A 21,221-nucleotide genomic window follows, 5' to 3' on the forward strand; every position below is an offset into this window, starting at 1 on the left:
AGTCCAGAGGTAAATCCATATTTATATGGGCCAATAATTTTTGACAAAAAAGCCAAAAACATACAGCAGAGAAAGGAAAGCCTCTTCAATAAATGGTGCTGGGAAATCTGGAAAGCCACTTGCAAAAAAAATGACACTAGATTGTTGTCTATCACCACACACCAAAATTAACTTAAAATGGATTAAGGACCTGAATATAAGACCTGAAACAATAAAACGCATAGAAGAAAACATAGGAACTAAACTGAAAAACCTTGGACTTAATGAGGATTTTATGAATTTGACCTCAAAAGCAAGGGAAGTAAAAGCAAAAATAAATGAATGGGACTGCATCAAACTAAAGGGCTTCTGCTCAGCAACAGAAATCATCAACAAGATAAAGAGACAGCCATCTGAATGGGAAAATATATTTGCAAGCAACACCTCCAATAAGGGCCTAATATCCAAAATATAGAAAGAACTCATACAACTCAATAACAACAAAAAAGCAAATGATCCAGTCAAAAAATGGGCAGAGGACCTGAATAGACATTTCTCTCTAGAAGACATACAAATGGCCAAAAAATATTTGAAAAAATGCTCAACATCGCTAGCTATTAGGGAAATACAAATCAAAATCACTATGAGATACCATCTCACACCTGTTAGAGTGGCTATAGGATAAGTAATAACAAATGTTGGAGAGGATGTGGAGAAAAAGGAATCCTCATACACTGCTGCTGGGACTGTAGATAGGTACAGCCACTATGGAAAACAGTATAGAGGTTCCTCAAAAAACTAAGAATTGATCTACCATATGATCCAGCAATCCCTCTACTGGATATTTACCCTAAAGACTTGAGAATCCATATCCAAAAAGATATTTGTACACCGACATTCATAGCAGCATTATGCACAGTGGCCAAGACATGGAAGCAACCAAAGTGTCCTACGATAGATGATTGGCTAAAGAAGCTTTGGTACATATATACAATGGAATAGTACTCAGCCATAAGAAGAGATGAAATACTGCCATCTGCGACAACATGGATGGACCTCAAGATAATCATGCTAAGGGAAATAAACCAGATAGAAAAAGTTGAAAATCACATGATATCACTTATATGTGGGTATAAACCTAAAAGCGACGAATGAGCAGGACAAACAGAGAGTCAGTGACATGGACAATGGACTAGTGGTTACCAAAGGGTCGGGGGAGGAGGAAGAGGAGAAAGGTAGATGGGGTAAAGAGGGTCAAATATAAGGGGGATTGGGAGAGGGTAAAGTGGATAAAGGGGATCAAATATATGGTAGCTAAAGGAAACTGGACTTTGGGTGGTAAACACACAATAGAATATACAGATGTCAAATTATAATGTACATCTGAAAATTATATAATTGTATTAACCAATATTACCCCCAATAAACTTAATAAATTTTAAAAAATCAATAAAACACCTATAGAATGACTTCTTTTAAGCAATTGTTTTCTTGTAAGACCTTCAAGAAAAATAAATTGCAAAATGTATCTCTAAGTAAATAAATGAGTTGATTTCCACTTAAAGAAGTTTACTTAGAAACCAATTAATTGTCAAAGGACATCTGCCGAATAAAATAATTTTGGCTGTGTCGTTCTTGTTAGGACATGCTGACAGCAGTAAAAAGTAATGCCTAATTTTCTGTTAAGGGTCTTATTACTACTCAGACTAATAAAGCCATGGGTTCTTTAGTCTCACTTTAGAAGATAAATAACTAAAAAATATATTTTATATTTTCTGAAACAACCAATTTATAATATTAATGTTCATAGGGTCAATCAAAATGAAGCTTCTACTTTGGGCCTGCATTGTGTGTGTTGCTTTTGCAAAGAAGGTGAGTAAATGGACTTTGAAAACTATAGCAATAGTATAACCATCAAATAATTTGTAGACAGAGATTTGTATTAATAGTATAAGTTATTATAGTGTTGATAACTAAGCAACAGAGTCATGTCATTAGGCATGAGGTTTGTTGTGTCAAACTTTTCAAAAGAAATTTTAAAAATCAAAATAATAAAGTTGTGTTATCTGAAAGCAAATAAACAGCAAAGAAAAGAGATGAGTTCAAAAATGCAGTAGACTGGAGAAAGAGAAAATCGTGGGGAACCAGAAAACCATGTAGATAATCTTAGAGTTTATGTCTTCAAATTATAGAAAGTTGGATTGAGTTTCCTCTGGCAGTGAAGTCCCATTGCTGGGGTATTTATGTGGCATCACAAAGAATATTTGATGAAGTAAAAGTAAATGTATACAATGACTTTCAATGTACTGTAAATATGAGACTTATTATATATAAGAAATAGCCGATGGAAAATTCTTAATCCTACCCAATGAGTATGCTAAATATCCTCTTTTGTAGAAAGGAGAAAATTATGACACCTACCTAATAGAATGGTTTTGAAAAATAATAAGGCACTTATGTAAAGTGTTTATCAGAGTACCTAGGATATAGTAGGAACTCAAATGCTACTTAATTTTATTATTATTATAATTATTATTATCCTATGCAAATATCAAGATATTATTCTATCTCTTAAAATAACCTAAATTAAACTTTTTTAAAAAATAGTAAATGAGTTTCCTATACCATTTTTATTCTTATCGTATGCTATAGTGCATAATCTATGGTGAATTCTTAAAATATATTGAAGTAAACAAGTGGATATATGGTCCTTCTGCACCTTTAAAGATGTGGCAACAGACCAGTTACATACACATACATGCACTGCAATACACAAACACACAGAATATAAATAAAACCTAAGAAGTTAAAGAGAACGATATAATCAAATATATGAATGAATAAGAGCTGAATAATCTTTCTAATGGCAAGATTTATGTATATGTAGACTATTACATACCAAAATTCATCAGCCAATGTACAACTTCCTGAGGCAATAGTCTAGGTCAAAAACATATAATGGTAATAATAGTAAATAATTTATAGTAGTGACTCATATTTCAAAAAGAAATTACATATACTAATAAGGCTGTTCAAATTCTTCAGTAATATAGAAATTTGGGTGCAGATGTTTTCAATAAAAAAAGTAGCAAAATAATTTTTTAAATTTGTCTTAGAAGTGTTTTCACTTCCTAGGTGTGGTAAAATTTTTCTTTCATTTAGAAACAAATATATTTGTTTTTACCTGAAGCTGTTTTACATTTTAAAACTCTGATTCCTTTTCAATGCAATATTGTGACTACTATTGCTATTAAAATGTCAGTGCTATTAATCTCTTCTTATTTGATAGAAAAAATGTTTATAGACTGCTAATAAATTTGTATTTAACATATTTACCATAAGGTCTTTCCTTCTTTTTAATGAGTAAGAGCATTAAATAAATGCACTCCTTTGTAGTGTGATACAATTTAGCTTTACTCCTCATGCCTCTCTAAAACTTTTATGACAATGTGCTAAATTTACTTGAACAAACTAAGTGATGAGTGTGGGAAAGTTTTGCGTGTATGAAAGAGTAGAGCAGAAGAAAGTATGGTCTAGGGACTGTTGGCAGAAGGAGTGTGTCCCAAGGAGTTAGATGATTTCTGTGAAGAAAATACCCATAAAATATCCCTATGAAGGAGACCAATGTATTCAAAAACTAATATTAGAAATTTTTTTTTAGTTCTTTGTTATTTTTCCTCAAATTATAATGACAGCAGTATACTAAAAAAATTATACTCATCCCTATACACAAGTGTACGGTTGATAAACATAACAATCTAACAAAGAAAGGCCAAAGGTTATGGTCCAGACACTTTTGACCAAATATCATATAGTGAAGGAGTAGGAAGGTGTTAAATATGATTTTTAAAATTAAAACTGTGAGATATTATTTTGAATTTCTTATAAGAGAAGATTTTAATCATAAGAATCTAGGGCTCTATGATCCCAGTACAAACCACTGACATTTGCCTCTGTCAGCACTCTGGAACATACATTTCTTGTGCTTCATGTATCATACCTTAGGATGACGTGATCCATGAGCACACATTTTAACTTAGTAATTCAGAAAACAATCCTAAAATTGGAAAGGAATATTGTACACAATATTAAATTTTAAGTAGGAAGCTTGTGTCTTGATAACCTAGACACAAAGAAACCTGTCTGTTCTTTCCAATACCTAGCATATGGACAGCACATAGTAGGCACTCATTTTATGCTTTTTAAAATAAATTATTGAGTATCCATCAAGAAAAAGCTCAAAATATCCTAAAACTACTGAAGAATGATCTACATTTATTTAAAAGTTATATTGCAAAACCTAAACAGTCACTAGAGATTTTGTGATAAATACAAAGTATGATCTAATGTAACTATCTTGTATAAATAAGTAACTAGCCACAAAATTAAATTAAAATATCTGGTTCTACATACATGAAGGTTCATAAATAGATATGAATAAAAAATTTAATGATAATGTAGAAACACTAGAACTAGTAGGATATTAAAATCAGTCATTGCATATCTATTTTGTAAGAATGTATTTAGAATAACAGGACTGTGTCCACATAGTCACAAGAAAACAAGGCAAACGACTATATTGCTTAAGAAAAAAAATTTTTTAGTTACTTGGAGTTTTGTCAGTTATAATCACTCTGAATGTAAGTAGAGATCTAAAGAAATTTTTCAGTAGCATAAAATTTAAAACCAACATTGTTTTCTTCATTGTTTTTAGAAATTTCTCTCATCCAATGAAGAGGTAAATATGTCTATTTATTTATACTTTAAGATATTGAAATGTATTTTACATTATTAATTTTTTAAATAGCATTTCCTATCTAATAATGTTAAATAATTCAGTACTATTATGTTTTTCTTTGAAAAGTTAAGAAAGTAATTTAGAAATATGTTCTCTTTCTTGATGTGATAGGCTCATTTAAAAATACATAAATAAGTATAAGCATATTTATATATCCTGTAATATTTTTTCTTTTTTACATCCTATAATTTCTTATTATTTCTGATACTCTGCCCAGTTCCACTGCTTGCTCATTAGGTTAAATTTTTTTAATTAAATTAATTATATAAATAAAATTTTTATATCATAGAAAAGTATTGTTGATAAAGAAGGCAGTATTTTCCAACAAATACGAAAACTGGGTCTATGCTCGTAAATAGTGTCTGTTATTGACATCATCCTTAAAAAAGAGACTTAATGGAATTTTTTTTTTAAGGTCTTATTTATCACAGTCATAGCATGAGTATTATATAGATAGAATAAACGAATTAAAAAAAAACTTTGATTTCTTTGTTGTTCCTTTAGGTTTACGGTGACAAAATTTACCCAGTTAACCCATCTCTGGATAGTCATTATCCCATATCAGACAATGATTTCACTTCTCCTGTTTATCCTTCAGAGAATAATCTCCCCAAGTACCCTGGGAATCCTGAAACTGACCCAGGGACACCTGCGTATCCCTGGATTCGCAATGCTCCTGGAGCCGCCCTCAACCACATTCCTAGTTTTCCCGTTCCTACTTGGTTGGCTGCTCCTCCTCGGAGGGTTTTCTCCCTTGTCCCTCCCTCAAACAAACCTGCAGGACCTTTTGCCTCATCAAATGCAGTTGCAGCCGACCCTTATGTAGCTAAGCTACACACTTTACCCAAACTTCCTGACTCAGAGGTTGCAGTTGAGCCTACTACGAATGAACATGATGAAGGTGAGCCTGCTGCAGCCAGGCATGCTGCTCCAGAACCCCCATCTTCTTCTCTTGATCTGGTGAGTTGCCTATTATTCCAGTAATGCATGAGATCTGTAGGGGAAGGAAAGAAATACAGTCTCTCCAAAAGCAAACACTCCAGCTTAAACATTTCGAATAGCTTTATTGAGATAATGATTGGTGCACAGCAAATTACATGTACTGAAAGTGTACACTTTGCTAAATTTCGACATATGGATACACCCATAAATTACTGGGATAATGAAGATATCCATCACAGAGAAATTTGCTCGTGTTCCTTTGTAATCTCACTTGCCCCTTTTCTACACCTAATCTATTTTCTGTCACTACAGATTGATTTTAATTTTCTAGGATTTTATATAAATGGAATTATACTGTATACACTATACTCTTTTGTGTGACGCTTTCACTCGACATAATTATTTTGAGATTTATCCATGTAGTTAGGGTCAGTCTTTTTTTTTTTTTTTTTTTTGCAGAGTAGTATTTCATCATATGAATATATCATAATTTTTTTACTCATTCTTCTGTTGGCGAACATATTAATTTCCAAACTGAATGTCACTTATTCATTTCCACTTAATTATTTATTTGTTACATACTGTACTGGCTTAAACTTTCAGTTCAGTGTTAAATAAAAGTATTTAGAGAGACATCCCTGTTTTATTTTTCTCCAGGCAGTAAGCTAGGGCAATCCCAGTGTTCATTGTACTTGCTTCCTGTCTCTTAGGGGTCACTGTTCTTCAAAGTAATGTTTAGATTTTGAGAATCTGTTGCTTCTCATAATTTTGGTATATTTTTCGAATTTCTTTCAGGCAAAAGGGTAAATTCAATATCTGTTACTCATCTTGACCTAAAGTATAGTTCTCTAAATCTTTTTAAAATAATCATTTTTTAAAAATATTTAAGAAGCACTCAGTTCCTAAGTTTTAGTATCTGTGCGCCAAGCAATTGGGCTATTTTAGAACAAGAAAAGTGGGATTCCAAACTACGTAGAAGATACCCTGAACCCAGGGCACAGGCTGAAAAGAAATGGGAGCTTAAATCTACCAGTGAATAAATTCTACAGTATATTGCCACAAAAGGAAAACTCCTAGAATTTGTTTCCTAGAAGGAGGTACAAACTTTTCTACTTGTTCCTTTGGTCCTGATAGGGATCAGGATCAAGTTATATGGTATTTTAGAACTTTTCCAGAGAAGTATAAAGAGCTAGACTTATTCTGCAATATTCCACACATTAATGTGTTCATTCAGTAGGTTTCTTTGACATAAATAACTTTCCATCCACAAGTTTATACCTGTAATTTACAGCTCATGTGGAGGTAGAAGGGAAACGTTAAAACATATGGGTAAAAGAAATAGAACTTGATAAAAAGGAGTCTTGAAAACACTGCTAAGTTCTTTGGTCTTTATCCTATAGCCAAATGAATTAAGGACCTTCACTGAGAAATATGATTTGACCAGTTCTGTTTCTAAAACTATATCTGGTAACAATATATTCTAAATATGAGTTATGAAGATATCATCAATATACAACTTCTTAAAAAATAAAGATTATTCAGAAAAGATAGGCCCAATACTATGAAATGAAATACATTTTATGATGTATGAAAGACTTTCTTTTTTTTTAGGTAAAGAAATGAAATTTTCCAGAGAAGAGAGTACTATGCATTTGTTTCTGTAAGTCATATATGGTAATGAAATTTTAAAATCACATTAAACAGACTAAATCTCATCATTTGAAAATACCTTTGAATATATTTTTACTATATGGAAACAAGAAAGTGGGGTGCGGAGAGGTACTGATAATTTGTGTCCTAGAATCTCTGAAATTATGAATATATATGTCCTGTGTAAGAAATTCGGGCAACTTTTAGACAACTAGAAAGTTCTTCCTTAAATTCATCCAATTTGATTATGACTTGAATATTTTAAAATAATAGTGGTCAGTATAGGGAATAAACTTCCTTATGGGGACAGAGAGTTGAATTATGGCTGAAAAAAAACATTAAGTTCTCACAGGTCACTCTGTATGCTATCCAATCAGCCACCACCATCCTTACCCCAAACTGAGAATTACTGTTTTAGTAACAAACAAAAAAAAGATTTAGATTTGAAATCTCCTAGTGCCCACCTTCTCCCCCACAACCTTGTCCCCATCCCCCAGTATACACTGTCCTAGGAAGAAAAGCACTGATCAAAATCTCGGTTGGATCCATTCCATCCTAGTCATCTAAGCAAAAAAATTGGTTACTCTTAATCCAAGCTCTCATTCTTTCATTTCCTCCCAAATAGCAAAGCTTTATTTGACTATCAGCTAAATCAGAATTTCTAGTGAGGTGACATCAGTAATTAAAGTAAAATTGAAGATCAAACATGATGATAGTATTGTTAGTGATGCCTCTTAACGGCAACTATTGTCAAGGAAATTAAAAGCCTTTAATTTTAGTTAAACCCTGAATATTGCTGTTTTTTTTATTTTTACTTATTTTACTATTATATGAAAATATATTGGTTAGTTCAAGATATTAGATAAATTTAGCAATTTTATATTTTCAGCAAGTATTTGTATTTAGTTTCTACTGTATTAATTCATTCACAACAGGTAAAGGAAAGTGCTACATTTCTAGAAAAGTCTCCTAAGGCAGAGAAGGAATTCTACTTCAAATCATTCAGTACCAGGAGACTGTGTTTATCTGAATCTAATACCCACACACAATAAAACATCCTGAATAACATATATATGTATGCAAATAAATCACAACATTGAATTAACGTTGAATTTTTAAATGAATTCATTGTTACAAGAATGTTAAATATCTACAAGAAAATAGAAGAAAACAAGCTTGATTCTCTTAATCCTGTCCTTTAATTATGGCATGGATTTGTAGATGACCATTCAATATAGTCCTTTAACATTACAATTATAAAGCAACAAAAGCAATGTTGCTGTAAGTGCAAGTAATTTGTTAATTTTACTGTACAAAACTAATATGTTATTCCCTTTTTTAGATATTAGTGTAGAAATCAATGAAATCTATAAAAATTTACTTTTTTTCCAAAGAATTTCATTCTGCTATATTAAAAATATCAGTCTCACCATTGGTTGGTGATATTTTTAATTGAACTTTATACAAAAAACAATGCTTATGTCGTACATTTTCTAATTCAAAAAAATTTAAAGCTACTCCCTAAATATGTAAATAATAATTGCCAGAGATTAAATATATAATGATAATATATGCCTATTATAATTCTGTTACTTAAAAAATGTTATTTATGTTCAAGAGTTTAATGTAGAAAACATTAAATTGCAACAAAAGATAAAATATCTTTTGAAATTACAAAACCAGAGAAACTTTAATTTTGTCTTTATGAGACTTTATTCATTGTATAAATACCAACTTAATATATATATTTTTAGGTAGAGATGGAGAAATCAATGAAAGCTATATAAAATGATCTTTTTTAAAATTTTATTTCTGATTACAAATTAAAATGTTTGTCTATTTTGCTTTCTCTCTTTCAGTCAGCTTTCTTACCAAAGTAATAATTATATATATATATGAATTTTCTTCAGTTCTATTTTAAGAAAAAAATTATTCTATAACTGTAAAAGATCATCGTTAGAACTTAAACTGTGAGACAGTAAACTTCTTGACGATAAATGCACTTCACAAATAGACTGTACATTTCAGGAAAGATCAGGCTTGTCTTAGAGGTGGCCAAGATAAGACAGAAATTGGAGTTCCCATTCCCTTCCTCCTTTATCCCACCAGTTATCAAGTCTTATCTATTCTTCCTAACATCCCAATGGTTGTTAATTTGAACTAAAGATATCAACTCAGTGAACATTTAAAAACATCACCACGTAATATTCCTTTAGAATTTGCATTTAATCTTGTTGCTAAATTTAAAAGCACTCATAGTTAATTGTTAGATATTTAATAAAATGTCATCTTACTTGCAGAACTTATGTATTTTAACAATTTCATTACTGAGTTTTCTTTATTGCTGTTTTGTGCTTATTTTTCAACATTTTATTGAAGTGTCACATCCATTCGAAAAAGTATACAACTTGAAATTTTGCAGCTAAATGAATTATCACAGAGAAATTTTATTGCTGAAATAAAATCTGAAGTGTTCTCTGGTATTATGAAGCCACACAAAGGTGCTCTATATACTACATTTTGCATCTCGTTAATTAACAACACTATTATTCTAGCCAGCCTTTACTCCTCTCTTTCTCACATGCCACATATGAGACCATTAGTAAGTCATAATAGTACTATCTTCATTATATATCCAAAATCCTGCCACTTGTCATGATCTAAACTACAAATACTTTGGTCACAATCATCACCATTTCTCACTTGATTTTCACAGTACTCCCCAAACTGAACTTTTTGCTCATTCTTCCCTTTTAGAGCCTATTCTCAACATAGTCTCAAGAATGAGCCTTTTAGAATATTAGCCCTATCTTGTCATTCTTTGCTCAAAGCTTTCCAAGATACCTTATATCAAGATAAAATTCAAAATCCCTTCAAATACTGGCTCCCTCAACTCTCTGACCTTATGCCCGGAGGCTTTCTCTATTCAGTCATACTGGCCTCCTAGCAATGCTTTCAACACTATGGACATAATTCCAACTCAAGGCCTTTGAGACTGATATTTCCTTTCTCTGGAATGTTCTTTTTCTATATGGTTTGCATCCTCACCACCTCTGGATATTTCCTCATATGTAAGGTTGCTGATTTAGCAAAAATAACTAAATGAAAAACAACCTACCCAGTTAAATTTGAATTTTAAATAAATAAACTTTTTAGTATAAGTATGTACCATGTGATATTTTGGACTTACTTATAAAAAATTATTATTTATCTGAAACTGGCTAAAATCCTCAGGGAAGAAAGAAGAAAACAGCCTCAGCTTTATAGCTCTTCTACTTAAAATATTCTTTTAATTACTTAAACAGAGTGAACATACTTACGTGAAGTCATTGTTTTAGTCCTCAGATCCAGTACGACAGAATTGCTTACAGGATGATCTTTGATTTTGCTAACATTCTGTCTATGCATGCACACACACTGACCACATTTACTTGAACTGTTATGCCCTTGTTTGTAAAATTATTGTTGATTATACCTCAACCTTCTCCAACAAAAGATCAAAGGAGAGTGAAAATAACTTTACAAAAATGAAAAGAGGAATTAAGACCTGAAATGATTATGAAAGATCATAGTTTCTAGTGAAAATCTGATCATAATCAATTTTTAAACTACAGTAAAATTAACCATTCATTGTCGAAGAACACTTAGATTATTTCCATATCTTGACTACTGTGAATAATGTTTTAAGAACACGAGAGTGCAGATATGTTTTTGAGACACTGATTTTGTTTCCTTCGGATATAAACCCAGAAGTGGGATTGATGGATCATACAGCAGTTCAATTTTCAATTTTCTGAGGAATCTCCAATTTTTAATTTTCTGAGGAACTGTTTTCCATAATGGTTGCACCAATTTACATTTCTACCAACAGTGATAAGGGTTCCTTTGTCTCCATATACTTGCCTGAACTTGCAATCTTTTGACTTTTTGGTAAAAGCCATCCTAAAAGGTATGAGGTGATATCTCATTGTGGTTTTGATTTATATTTCCCTGATGATTAATGATGTTGTCCATCTTTTCATATTGTTGGCCACTCAACCCTAAAATAGGTGGAAATGCAGCTGTTTTTGACAACATGGATGAATCTGGAGGACATTATCCTATGTGAAACAAGTCAAACTCAGAAAGACAAATATTTCATGATCTTACTTATATGTGGAAACTAAAACAGTTAAGCTTAAAGAAACAGAGAGTAGAATGGTGGTTACTGGTGGCTGGGGGAGGAAGGAAACGGGGAGATGTTGGTTAAAGGGCACGAACTTTCAGTTAATAAGAAGAATAAATTCTAGAGACCTAATGTATAGTATGGTGATTATATTTATTAGTAATGTATTGTATACTTTAAATTTGCTAAGAGAAATTGAAATTCTCACCATATACAAAGAATGGTAACTAAGTGATGTGATGGATATGCTAATTAGCTTGATTGTAGTAATTATTTCACAGTGTATGTGCGTATCAAATCATCATGGTGTACACCTTAAACAGAAACAATTTTTACTTGTCAATCCTACCTCATAAAGCTAGAGAGGGGGTAGATTGTAGTAAAATTAAGTGAAAGTCTTCCTACAAGTAAATGAGTGGCGCCTAATAGTAAAGCACAGAGGAGAGACTGATTAGTAGGTTATAATCATGGCTAAAATTATCAAATAAGTATGGAAAGGAGATCACTCACTCTGACGAATGCAAAAGAAAAGCAGAATGGTGCACATGAAGAAGGGATTCAAGTATAATATCTGCAAACACCTTCGTCTTTCTCTAATTGATTTAAGAGTTCATAGGTACTTAGAATACAAGGAAATTTTCACATTGAAAATTCTTTGTATTGTCTAATTTCAATTTCCGCAGCTTCATTGTAAACTCTGTTTCCACCACAAATTCCTCCTGAAGAATGAAAAAGAAGCCTCCAGTGACTGTTTTAGGATGATCTCAAAAGCAACTTTTAGACTTAGCCCCGAAAAGAGGGTGACATGGAAAAGAGATGCAATATACCACTTGAACTTTGTGCAATGTAATTTCAAATACTTATGGTATTCAGTAGTCTTATTCTGTGAAGACCAAATGATCTCAGTCCTTTACTCTATATGCAGAAATCATTTCCCACATTAATTATCTCAATCGTTTCTCTGAGATTACCTATAAAGCCTCTAGACATCTCAAATTACAAATCTAGACACAGTAATATGAATACTTGGTATTAATTTGCCTAATTTAGAATGAAATTTTGCCTATCTCAGGAAAGTTCTTTAAATTCAGCAATCTATAGAGTCAAGAAAAGGACAATACACAAAGGACAATTTTCAATGATGCCACCACGAGGAATAATTATAAAATGGGCAAATGTTTTTAGTGCCCTCAGATTCATAAACCTATTCTCTTCTACCCCAATATATGCTCACTCTTTCCTATTCTATTCCTATCTTAAAGATACTTTAACAATATAAGTGACCTTTTCCAACTACTGATCCTGTAGTTGCACTTACATTTCTAGCCTTCTGAGATTCTAAGCACTTATTCATTTAGGTAAGTGTTTAAGCATTACTGTTCAAGAAAAGGCAGCATTTAAACAGAACTCAAAACTGATAAAGACTGCATTTGAACAGAGTTCAAAAATTCTAATAAAAATCAAATCGCACCGGGGGAAATCCTGGCATCAGTGAGCAGGTGGTAAACAGAACTCATGGATGAAAAAGAAAAGTCTGGCCTTTGAAATCACCAAGCCACATAAACAACTGACAAAAATACTATTTAATTATGTCTTTAGGTATATACACAGGTGACTAGCCTCTGGTCTTTCCATTTAAACTTTAGTGAACCAATATCGGCATTGTCCATGAGACACTGAATAATTTATTGGGATTAAATTCAATTCTGTTGACAGTTCCTCACCTTTGTTTTCTTTGGCTTTTCTCTGATTGGCAAACAACATGCCTCTGTTCTTATTTGTGAATGGCTTTATTGATTTCTGTCATCACATTTGTTTTCCTTGTATTAAACTTTAATTCCGGCATATCTGCTTTGGATCAGTTTGTCCTTTATTGCCATATGTGACCTTAGTCTATGCCCTTCTAAGTGTAGTTCATATGGAAGCTGGATATACTTCCTAATGTTGTCACAGGCTTGAAGGATTAATTTGTAAGCTTCTGAATTGGCAATGAATTTCTTCTAGCATTTAACATTCTGAAAGCTTGCTACGTTAAAAAACATCATCTCTAGATTTTAACTGATTCTCACTGCAAGGGATATCACTACATTGCCTTACTTCCAGATGGTCCTATATATTGGCATTACTAAATAAACAGTAAAAACTAAACAAATGGCACTTATCCATTGCATGATAGATTTCATAATTAGATTTCAACAGTTATAGAGCTTCCTGACAGAGACGGTTCGAATATTTTATATTTACACCTCCATATTTCACTTACAAAAAAGTACCAGATATTCATCCACATTTATGATAACCAGCAAGCACCATAACCACAAATCCATCTAGTTAATTTGTTCTTTAGCCCTAGTTCCTAGTCTTTCAGATTCTTCAACATACTCAGTTGGCTAAAATTAAGTTTAAATTACCTACAGTTTTTTTGGAATGCATTTTACATGGCATGGATCCAGCATGTCTGGAAAATTTAGAATGCAGCATGATAAATTAGTTTACATTTTCCATAGGAAAAAAAGAATTAAACTGAAGAAAAACAAAACACTAAAAATATGTATATCTGATTACTAGAGCACCCTCATGTGGTAAAAGACAAGCAGTTCCTGCCTGTGTCGGTAACTGCCTAACCTGCTTTATGGATGACAGTTTTATTATGCCCTGGGGCCCATTCTGTGCCCACTGTGCCATTACTCATTGATTTAGGATTAAAATCTATCTCAAGAGAACATCCTAAGAAGTTATATACAATCAGTTGTGACTAGCACTTAAGATAAAATTTTAGTTCCTTTAGTTAGCCATAGAATGATTTAAGCGAATCATTCAATGGTAATTAGATTCACGAGGAACTAGTGATATGTGTTCAAGTGTCTGATTTCATATTACATTACTTTTCTCTACATTTTACTAATTCTATGTTAACAATTCACCTAAAAACAAGGAGGATAGGAAGAAAAACTTAATCCTACAACAATATCACATCACCAACTATATCATATATTCTCTCTCTGTGTGGCACATGTAAATACACACACACATCGTGCTTGAACATCATTTCATTTAGGAATCTCTTGGCCTATTACCTGTAGCTTATTCTTATCAAGACAATCTAATGATATTTATTCTATTATCACCCCATCTATATACAGTCATAAAATTTATAACATTGACTGGATCTATGCATGGTTCATGGACACCGAGGATTCTGCATCCTAAAGTAAAGTTGACAAAATAATTTAAGTATATACATCTGAATGGGAACCCTCAAGTATCTGGTAGTGTTTCAAGAGTGAAATTGTGATTAGAAATCATAAACAATTGATAGCATCAAGACTATAATTAGATCATGGAGCTAAAAAAAAAAGTGCTGAGACATCAATAACAGAGTTACAGGACCTGAAATTCGAAGAAAGGCTGTTGATTGCTCACTGAATTGATTACTGTTATGGAAATTGAGCACCAGGAATTTTGAGGTAAAGATGAATTAAGTGGGAATATTAGAAATATTAATAATAATGATGGTTACAGCTCCTATTTAATGAGTACTCACTATATGTCAGATAATAACAAAGTACTTCTTAGAATGTGTTTTAATTCTCACAGTAGCCCCGCAAAGCAGATATTATTAGTCTTATTTTACAGATCACAAAATTAGGGCTTAGAAAGTTTAGATAAACTTGAAATCATGCAGGTGCTATACCACAGAGCTAGAATGGTCTGATGTCAAAGCAGTTTAATGCTCCCACTGGAAAATAATATGAATGGAAAAATCCTAGGAAAAAGCATTCATAGGATTATGGGAAAAAGCACATTTGAGTCATCTGCATTTTAATAAGAAAGTGTTATGTCAAGGTAAAAATGTCACCAAGCTAAATTATTCTGCAGTAACTAACAATTCCAAAATCTCAGTGGGTTGGAACTATAGGATTTATCTCACTCTTATACTACATATTCACTGTGGGTCATTTTGAAGTTCTGCTTCATATTATTCTCACTGGGGTATCCGAACTAAAGGAGCTCATATTGATGGAACAGCTACGACCTGAAACAATGTTAGTAGCCACAGCAGAAAGAGAGAGTGGTGAGTGAATTATCTTGGCCTATTACCTGTAGCTTATTCTTATCAAGACAAACTTTCAGCCAGAAAAGACATATACTATTTCTTGTATTTAATTTACCAAAGCAAGCCACTAAATTCAAGGGCTGGAAAGTAGAACTTTACATGTAACCAGGAGGAGGAATAGAAATATTTCCTAGACATTACTGATGACTAACACATGTATCCCTTGCTTAACTGATAGATGTTAGCTGCCAACAGAATAAAATCCAAGCATATTAATTTGTCTTAGAAACCCCTCTATGATGTGGCCTCTGAGTACCTGCCATCCTCATCGCCTGTCAATCTCTCACAGGAATACAAATTTCAATTATCTTGAATCAATAATTATGGCCTCAATTATCAAACTATGTAAAGCCCTAGGCATTTGCACATGATGTACAATTTGCTTGGAATTTTAATTCCACTTATGTCTGCCTGGTGAAGTCCTACTTTTCTTTTTTTAATCTACTTCTATCTACTTCTCTCTTTCCATGCTACTCTTTTTTCAGGGCCCAGCACAAGCTTTCTCTGCCTGGTAAGGTTTTGTCAGCCCACTCCATCCCTGATCTACGCATACCATGGTCCTACCTACATACTATCCTCATTAAACAATATCACACTCTTTTGCTTATTATGCAAGTCTTAACTATTAGACTGTAAAGGTTCTAGGTGCAATATCTGTGGGTCACTGCTAGTACTCAATGTTTTGTTGAAGAATTATCTGCATTTTAATAGGAAAAGCAAGATTAGCAAAAAGGAGCACATCATGAGTATTAAACTATCATCAATAAACCAGGGAAGTTTCAAAAACAAAATGTAGGACAGCAAGGATTAAGCATATGGGCAGTAGCGTTTTATTCTTTACTGATAAAGCTAACTTTTTTTCTAAGTAACTTTTCTTTAATGCAACCTGGCTATTTTAAATTAAAGTGGAGGGTCACATATATGTAAATCAGCTTGGGAGCCTTTTTAAATCTACCTTTATCTCTTAGAGACTTGTCTCTAAAAGTCAGATGTGTCAAGTTTCCCCTAAAATGGTTTATTAAGAATCATTACTATGGTGAGCAATGCATTTTTTTCATTTAGTAGCATTTGCTTCCTGTAGATACCCTGAAGGTAAGTATATAATTTTTCCCTTTTACAGAGAAGGGAAGAAATTCAGAGAAATTACAAGGATGGTAAATGCCTGAAATGGTATTCAAACTCAATACTTTTTGATGATGAAGCTATGCTATCAACAATGCCATTTATGCAATAAATGTAATAGTGAATAAATTTATCATATTCATGCAATTATGGAGGTTGCTATACTAATAAATCACTCTACACTGTGTTCTATTAGGAGTCATCTCTTCACAAAGTTTTTCTCCAAAGAGCATTGATAAGTTATAAACTTCAGGTTTTGTCACTTTATATAAGTGATAGATTGGGACTCACGAATTTTGCTGAAATTATACTTCACAAACAGCTGCTGTTTTTGCCAAAGTCTAAGGCCTACATTGGGCCTGGTACTTCATGGTGGTTACACATTCAGAAATCTTATTATCATTTCTTCACCTACCACAGCTGACACATTAGGTAGAATATGTCCTTAAATTCTTTAGTACTTTTGACATTTAAAAGAAAAAGCAATTTGTGTTCTAGGTATTTCTACCAAGAATTTCCTAATATCACAATGGAACTGCAGGAGATTTTTAAAACACATTTTCCTAAATGGACACATTTAGCCCAGGCCAGGTTTTCACAATTATTCCTTTCTGGTCTCAAATTGGATCCATTTGTGTCAACAGAACTTTTATCTGAAGGCTCATCTGATCATTAAATCTCAGTCAGTTCTCTGAAGTACCCATGAAATACAGAACTAAGAACTTCATTCTGCCTGTATTTTGTATTCTTTCACAGACATATTTCACATGGAAGTATTAAGAATGTCTTCAGAAATTCTACTTAGAATAGGTATTTTACTTGTTTATCCCAGCTTTCAGTGATATCCTGGGCTTAGAATTTGTGCGAAGGCCCCTAGCACGTGAGATTTGTTTTTTACAACAACAGGAAAACCCCATGAGCACGCTCTACTGGGGCAAATAATTAACATGACTGCCCAGTAAATTTTACCTTCCAAAGAAGTCAGAATGACTAATAACTAAAGAAAGAGTGCCAAAATCATTAGTTTTGCTGTCCTTGCAAACAAATAGGCCATGCTGCTTCAACATTATTTCCCACAAATCATTTTATTCCCATTGGTTTTTAAGAGAGTCATTTCAACCCAACCTAACACTTATTCAAACTCTGGGCTTAGACAGATAACCCATCTTCAGACATTTTGCAAATCATTACACAATGTTTACTTATGAACTACTTTAGTCTTCTTTACAGAGATTAGTTGCCAATTTCATGAATCATTTTCAGTAATACTTCTTTTTCATCCATTCATAACTTCAAAGTAAGAACTTATTTTGTAGCATTTTCAATTTTTCTCAAAATACTATTTTTAAAAAAATTTTGCCCAGTAAATGAACAGCATGAGAAATTGATCTTTTTGTCAGTAATATAAAGTAGATAGGACAACAGAAAGAGACATTTTAATAATAAATTATCAATGAAGGTTAAATTTTTTTAACTTCTATGTCTAGATGTCACAACAGGATACAAAAGGAGAAAAATACATTTGTAGAAATGTAGATATATACCCATCAGACCCATCAAACACTTCAATTCATTAATTTTAAAATGTTTACATATATGAAAATGCAAACATTAAGGTTATAGAATAAGTCTGTAACAAATTATATGTTCCAGCATAGTATGGTTGTTAAGAGTATTTTGGAGTTGTACAAACCTTGTTTCAGATGCTGGTTTTTGAACTCATTAACATATGCTTTGGGGAAGATTTCTGAATCAGTGATCCATATGTTATTAACCCATAAAATGAGAATGTCAATATCTAAACCACAGGGCTGTGCAAGGATTAATTCAACTGAGGTGATTTATGTAAATAAAGCACTTACTAAACATCTTGTACAATCTACATGTTAGTAAACAATTTTCAGAAATAGGTGCTAAATGTGATGCTTTACAGAAGTTTGCAAATAAATGTTTACATTTGGTTTACACATCAACATATGGAAAAAGAAAGACTACAAGAGCAAGAATATGCTCTGGAAGATAATAAGACATACATTTATAAATATGATGAGGCTTCCAATGTAGTCATGAATTTTATTTCAGAAGAACTCTTTGTAAGTAACATTATCCTTTATAAAAAATCACATGAAATTCTTATTTGACAAAACAGAAATAACTGGTAGTTTATAAATGTTTCTGGCTACCGAATCTAAACTATCCAATGAAGCAGATACTTTATGAAGACACAATACTGATGTTTCCACAGTTTCTATATTTCTGAAAGCAGTTCTAATGAAGATGTCTGTGACACTGGTTTATTAGTTCTTGGTTTCTGATGCACTTATTGTGTATGCAGGTGGAAGATTTTCTTGGAAAAGGAATAGATAAAATCAAACTTCCTTCAATAAAATATGACCGGAACAATAAGTACCATTGTTAGATGACCTTCATGGTTGATAATCTCAGCTGAGGGGACTTACACTGTAGACTGAAAAAATAATCCTGGATATATTTTCTCACATCAGAATGAGTTCCTTAAGGCTATTAAATAAGCAGAAATAAATTGTCTGGCTTAGCATCTCTGTCTTAGAAAGTTCCCAAACAAATGATGAGAAAAAATTTTTAATCAAAAAAATTATGACATTTATTTAATGTACTTCAAAAGTACACAGGAAGAAATTATCCAAACATTTGGTCCTGTGAAAATGCATAGAGAATGGTGTTGAGTATTTACTTTGGAAAAAGACCTATGTTCAAATCTGAGCTCCATCACTAAAGAACTTTGCCACCTTGTGCAAATTACTTAACCATTCTGAGTCTTAGTTTCCTTATAAGTATAATGATGATACTGAAACTTTGCAGATTCTTATGAGAATCAATGGGAAAAATACATATAATACATTAGAAATACATATAATACATTAGAAAACATATCTTCAGCATAAGTTGGCAGATTTATTATATTATGTGAGATACATCATGTAAAATATTTCTGACCAGAGCATCAAAGCAATATTATTTGGGTGATTCAAACATTATTATTATGTGAAGGCGTTTTTCTGGAGCTGTCTTGTGAGAATATTTAAATATTTAGAAATTTTAAAAATTAGTTGTTAAAAGGTTGATACTGGAAATGAATCCTTGTGGGAGTATTTACACTATGAAAATTGGGAGATACTAAAGATGAGGTTTTATTTGCTTGTTTACTTTTGTCAAAAATCTCTTTCTTTAGCACACTACATGTGGATCCCAGGCCTGGCTGGTCCCAGGTCTGGCTGCGATCCAGGTTCACGGCTAGGAACAGGACCCCAGATTTAAAATGTTACATTAGTGTAGTAGGGCGCCTGTGCCTAAAATATGTAAACATAATTCAGCTTATTGTATCACGCATGTGTGGCTGAATGCCAGTATTATACTCTGATATGTGTGGAGCCCATATGGTCCCCTGGGGAGCAACAGAAAGGGAGCAGAAGAAAGGGGAGCAGAAGAAGAGCAGAAGCAGAAGCGTGCTCCCCACAATAAAGTTGGTGCCTACGTTTCATTCTCCTCTCGGCCCCTTGTGCATTCTTCCAACTGGGTGTCTCACCACCGAAACCTTCCCTGCTTGATCAGCTCGGCGTTGACACTACTAAAAGAAAGGATAAAATTTGAGGAAAAGAGTGGTTGGTGGAAGCAAGTGAATTCTCTTTAATAAAATGTTAAAATTAATATTTTGGGATTTCTCAGGAATATTTTTAATTAATGAAGTAATTGATAACGTATATCCTTATTTTGATTCAGAGACCTACATCTACCCAAGTGTGCTGTGTACCTTCAATTCCTAGCATCGCATCAGCTCTTTTCACCTCTGTTCTTCTGCACCAAATGACATTCAATTTACGATGCTGATTTTTGTAAAAATAGATATTTCTGTGTACTATGCTTCACTCTTTAATTCATTCAACCAATAAATATTCAGTGCCAATCTTGTGCCAGTCTCTGGGATACTCAAGATGTCTACAATCTAATGCTTAGTGTAACTAACATCAGATGCTGTTTTAACGGCCAGAATATTAATTATGTGAACAATTTTATGAGATTATCTTCATTACAGAAAGGTAAACTGAGCCTCAAGAGATTTAAAACTTGCCTGCAATTCAAAAGCTTGCAGCTGGCAGCTAAAAGTAGAGCCAGGCAAAACAACTACAAAGTCTATGCTCTTAATGTAGATCTTATACAACCCCTCTTTGAAATGAAGATGAGTTGAAAGCTGGTAACAAATGAATGTAATGAACTGTAAGTTTATGTGATAGTTTTTGGAAATTAAAATTTCCATAGGCCTGGCTTATCTTGCTCCTAACTTCATATTCCACAAATGAGTGCAGTGATATGCTCTGCAAAACTACCAGGCGCTTCTTACCTTGGTGAGGTCTCTGTTTTCTCTCTCTCTAAAACTTGGTCAGAAATCCTTTGAAATGATGTGGTTGAGG

The 21,221-nt window shown here is 32.7% G+C and overlaps 1 protein-coding gene across 1 annotated transcript; it reads left to right on the forward strand.

Annotated features, from left to right (window-relative positions):
* Nucleotides 1-1,800: 1,800 nt before the first annotated feature.
* PRR27 (proline rich 27) lies at nucleotides 1,801-20,050 on the forward strand. The gene is made up of 3 exons (XM_039845337.1): nucleotides 1,801-1,851; nucleotides 5,282-5,737; nucleotides 19,985-20,050. The coding sequence occupies exons 1-3, from the start codon at nucleotides 1,801-1,803 to the stop codon at nucleotides 20,048-20,050; spliced, it is 573 nt and encodes a 190-aa protein (XP_039701271.1).
* The last annotated feature ends 1,171 nt before the right edge of the window (nucleotides 20,051-21,221 follow it).

The sequence above is a fragment of the Pteropus medius genome, unplaced genomic scaffold, assembly GCF_902729225.1.
Source record: "Pteropus medius unplaced genomic scaffold, Ma_sr-lr_union100, whole genome shotgun sequence".
NCBI classification, from domain to species: domain Eukaryota; kingdom Metazoa; phylum Chordata; class Mammalia; order Chiroptera; family Pteropodidae; genus Pteropus; species Pteropus medius.

Bases quoted from the DNA above. Each gene is read 5' to 3' on its own strand.
- PRR27 (XM_039845337.1), top strand. From the start codon at position 1,801: ATGAAGCTTCTACTTTGGGCCTGCATTGTGTGTGTTGCTTTTGCAAAG. The intron at 1,852-5,281 runs GTGAGTAAATGG...TTGTTCCTTTAG, and splicing joins GTGTTGCTTTTGCAAAGAAG to GTTTACGGTGACAAAATTTA. The intron at 5,738-19,984 runs GTGAGTTGCCTA...CTCTTTCTTTAG, and splicing joins CATCTTCTTCTCTTGATCTG to CACACTACATGTGGATCCCA.